This window comes from Cynara cardunculus (genome assembly GCF_001531365.2).
Source record: "Cynara cardunculus var. scolymus isolate 2C chromosome LG 11, CcrdV1, whole genome shotgun sequence".
NCBI classification, from domain to species: domain Eukaryota; kingdom Viridiplantae; phylum Streptophyta; class Magnoliopsida; order Asterales; family Asteraceae; genus Cynara; species Cynara cardunculus.
The window spans coordinates 4,107,613-4,112,361 of record NC_037538.1 but is presented as its reverse complement, the minus strand read 5'-3'; the positions used below and the strand labels follow the sequence as shown (position 1 = coordinate 4,112,361).

General features: G+C 35.7%; 1 protein-coding gene across 1 annotated transcript; it reads left to right on the top strand.

The window, feature by feature from the left end:
• Positions 1 to 1,086: 1,086 nt before the first annotated feature.
• LOC112522128 (probable calcium-binding protein CML48) lies at positions 1,087 to 4,065 on the top strand. Its single transcript, XM_025131208.1, has 5 exons — positions 1,087 to 1,655; positions 2,682 to 2,728; positions 3,305 to 3,480; positions 3,578 to 3,596; positions 3,690 to 4,065. The coding sequence occupies exons 1-5, from the start codon at positions 1,259 to 1,261 to the stop codon at positions 3,795 to 3,797; spliced, it is 747 nt and encodes a 248-aa protein (XP_024986976.1). The 5' UTR covers positions 1,087 to 1,258; the 3' UTR covers positions 3,798 to 4,065.
• The last annotated feature ends 684 nt before the right edge of the window (positions 4,066 to 4,749 follow it).

Below are 4,749 nucleotides of genomic sequence, written 5' to 3'. Positions count from 1 at the left end.
ATCAATCATTTTGATCTTTGCGAATGTTAACTCACAAGGTAAGTGATGGTGTTGACTTATGTCAGTAAGTTTTTATCGGATAAGCGTCTGGTAAACGGCCCCTAAATGTTGTAGGATGCTTGATACATAACAAATAGGGCAAATTGTATGAAAATATAACCTAATTTGTTTTCGTTTTTATTTTTTTGGGTAACGTACTTTCAAAACCTTCATTTTAGTACCTAAAATTAAAATTTTCAAGCATGCAAGTACCTGTTAACCGGTTTAACCACCTGTTGCCATAATAACATAATTGATGACGTGACAGAGAACTCAAGAACTCAAGATTATTTGATAATGTAGTTATTGATAGGGATTTTATTTTATATAAAATAAATATGAAAATGTATATTATTCCATTTCCTTTTAGTTTCTGTTAAATAATTGAAAACCTATTATATATATATATAGAGAGAGAGAGAGAGAGAGAGTGTTACGTCAAACCACGAAGACTACAACCATGCTTTCCCGTCACCATCTCCGGCCATCGTCTTTGGTCTCTTAACTCCACCTTCACCATCGAGAGCTTCCAACAATACATCTTGTGTATGTCCATCAAGAGCTTATGAAGTTTATCACTCTTGCATCTATTGTTCATGCTCTAATGACATCGAGTGAGCCTGCCGCACAAACCCATTAGTGACAGAGTTTGGATTTGGATTTGAAATGATCTGTGTGTTTAGTTTATAGAATTTGAAATGAAATTGGATTCCATTATCTATAAAAATAATTAAATTACATTTTTATTAATTGATTGTTACAAAACAAATGTTTTTAACAAATTTTGAAACTTTATTGCATACGATCTTACAAAATCCTAAACACCCCCTTAAGGATTTCAAATTCTATGTTCATAGGATTTCAATTAAATTATAAGATTTCAAATCCGAATAATCCAATAAAACGGACCTAAATTTTTTTTATTATTAATTTTGAATAATATTTTGTCGGTTTATTTCTTCTTGGGTAACTATGCGTAAAATGTACAAAAATTTGTTTTTCTTTTTTAAGGAATTTGGCCGATGGTGCTTGTTAAGCAAGGAGATACGTCGCAGAATATCCAAAGTGAGTGCTGTTGCGCGTGATTCGTCCGAGTTAACTCACCTCCTTCCTCTTCTTCTTCTAATTTCTTCAGAACCGCCATTAATTTCACCAAACAAACATATCATTTTCCGACCAATTTTACAAACCCTAGAATTCTCAATCTCAATTCAGGGATATGTCGTACCCTCATTACTCGACAGGATACAACACCTCTCCTTCTGCACCACCCGTCCCGAAACCTCAATCACAACAACCTGGCGTTGCTTATCCCTACCAACCTCCACCCCCATCTCAGCAACCTAATTACAGCTACAATTACGGGCAGCCTCATAACCCGATGATGGCTGGTGGATATGGTAGCCCATATGGCTACCCACCTACGCCTTCGTTCCCACCAGGGACTCACCCGGAAGTCATTCGGAGCTTTCAGATGGTAGATATGGATCGGAGCGGGTTTATAGATGCCAAAGAATTGCAGCAGGCTCTATCTTCCGGTTACCAGAGATTTAGCCTTCGGACTATCCGTTTGCTTATGTTTCTCTTCAGGAATCCTAACGATGATCTCCGAACTGGTTTGTTTTTGTTTTGCCTTTGATTTGATTAAATCTATCTGTTGTGTTTCAAATTTCAAGCGGTGCGATAAACTGATGGAGCTGATTAGGTCAAAATTTTGATTAATTGTTGCCTGAATTTCTGATTACAAGACATGAATTAGCCACTCCAATTCTTTCTCTTTCTAAACCATGTTGATTTGAGTAACCAAATTTCAACATGCACATGCTAGCTAAGCTACCTGTCACTTTGATCAATGGTGCTCTCTCCGGCTCAAACTAAAGATTGCATTCTGAATGTAATGTTTGTGCTTAGATATACCAAATCTGAAACCCATTATCAAAGATTTGATGGGTTTAAATGCTTAATAATTCGAATAACTACATCAATTCACCCATATTGGGCTGTTTGGAAGTGGCTTAATGAGATATATGACTTATTCGTTGTTTGGAAATGGCTTAATCACTCAGATGTTGGCTTATTTTCTCAGCTCATGAGGGTGAGCTTAATCCATTCAGCCAACATTTTCCACATCCTACCCCTTCCTTTAAATGATGTTGTGTATGTGACCTGTTTTTTTAATCAGGGGCTGTTTGGTTGGTTTTCCATTAACTCTTGTATGGATAAAGTTGTTTGTGTAGATTAATTTGTCTTGATAAATTAGGAAGGTTTTGTTTGGGAGGGTTTTTTCACAGATAGAAAGAAGTGTGCTCTTTAATTGGGAGGGGCAGGTTCGGCAAAAACTTGGCTGTCTGCATAAAGCTCCCTCCTAGAAACTTACTGAACAAGCCACTTCCTTGTCATTAAGGCACTACCAAGCAGTCATGTATAGCTGACCAAATAGGCTGTGAGGCCCATTAAGCTCATTAAGCCACTAACAAACTGGAAAAACCAACCAAATAGCCAAGTCTTATTGAACAAGGAACATGAACTCGTCTTTTTATGTATTGTAGTGTCATAGTTTGGATTTCGATAATTGCATTTAACTAGTTAAAACTGGATTTGATGTTCATCCTCCATATTTAGTTGCATTTGTTGTTTCTCAGGTCCCAAAGAATTTGCTGAGTTATGGAGTTGTCTTGGCCATTGGCGGGTGAGTGACCGATTCCATTTCCTTATCATATGGATAGAAGTAGCTAGTTTTTTTGCCATTTCCTTGCGCTTGTCTATTAGATCTTCTCCATAACAAGAAAATTTCCATAGATGTAGGTGAACGAGCGACTGTAATCTCAGGAACTTGGACTGTTTTGGACTCTAGATTGAACTCCATTGTTAGATTTCAGTCTCGTAATTAAGGAAACAGATCACTCCAGACTATCTCGCTTTTCTTTTACCAAACAAACCTGCATATACCACAGATCACTCCTGACCTCTACCCTGGAGAGTAGAGCGGTAATTTCTGTGAAAACACCCGGCTTGTGAAGTTATAGTGTGGTTCATGTACTACTCCATCCTAGAACAAGAATCCCTAGTCTTTGAATCCATGTATCAATAAAGCTACCTAGCTACATATAGAAAGACACAAAGAATATTTGGTTGTCTCAATCGGGCTTGTTCAATAAGTTGGAATTTGGTCGGGATATCCGAAGAATCTGATCATGGGTCGCTTGGTGAATTAAATACCTAGCTGTGTCGTTTCTTGATTATTTTCTTTCTTTTTGGTGGTTAGGCTATCTTTGAGAGATTTGATAGGGACCGAAGCGGAAAGATTGATGCAGCGGAACTAAGAGACGCCCTATACAGCCTTGGATACGCAGTTCCACCGTCTGTCCTACAAGTCTTGATTTCAAAATACGATGAGCAAAAAGGACAGAGAGTTGATCTATCCTTTGACAGTTTCGTTGAGTAAGGCTAAAACTTACCATATCTGGTTTTAACAATCAAATGAAAGCTAGTTTTTTCTCCCAAATCTTATGATTTATTGAATTATTTGAACTTTCAGGTGTGGAATGATTGTGAAGGTATCTTGTTAAATGAAAATTATGCATAAATATATGTGTGAAATTATGAGAAAATGAAGTGGATTTAAGCAGTAGTTTTGATATTTGGTGCAGGGTTTGACAGAGAAGTTCAAGGAGAAGGATACACAGTACACAGGTTCAGCCACTCTTTCATATGAGACATTTATGACCATGGTAATACCCTTTCTTGTGGCTGAATAAACCTTCGCATGTAAAAAGCTGGAAACCTGATGATTTTAAGTCCTACTTTCGAGTGAGATATATCAGTTTCGTGTGATTTACAAGTCTAATCTCTACAGCCCAGGGGCAAACATGACTTTTTCTATGTTGTTATTATTTTCGTATATCAGTATAATTTGTTTCGTTCTAATTTTAATTTGTATTTGTTATATACGTTAGAGGTACAAAAATAAGGGGTAATTTATTTTGTGTGTATGTATGTATACAAAGGTGCATCAGATTTTTTTTCCGAGATTGTGATACGAGTTGATTATAAAAAATATCTATTTTTTTATAATATTATTATAAATTTGTTGGTTGGTTATATTAAAAAATTCAAAATTGAAGCTAAAAAAAAAAAGTTCACTGTGACCCCGTATCACTGTATTATTCCCTCTTATGTATGCAAATATATATATATATATATATATATATATATATATATAAGGTTGGGTTCACGTGAGACCAACCTATTTTCGTGAGATCCGTAAGACCATATTTTTACACGTAACCTTCACAGCAAAAACACTGTGAAGGTTTAAAAAAAGTCGAACTTTCACAGCAAAAACACTGTGAAGGTTTTAAAAAGTCACCTTCACAACATTTTGCTGTGAAGTTTCAAGTGTAAAATGTTGGTCTTACGGGTCTCACGAAAACAGGCTGGTCTCACATGATCCCAAGTCTATATATATATATATATATATATATATATATATATATATATATATATATATCTCTGCGTGTATATATAAAATTGTATATTCTGTAAAAATTAATAATAAATATAAATAAATCGGAACACATGCTTGCCATTCAGTTTCCTCAGACCTCACATGATCGGATCTCCACGGGACCCGCATGCTCAGATCCCGATCATTAATTCTTTTTTAAAATCTTTAATTTCATTTTGCCAATTACCATTTTGCCCTTATAT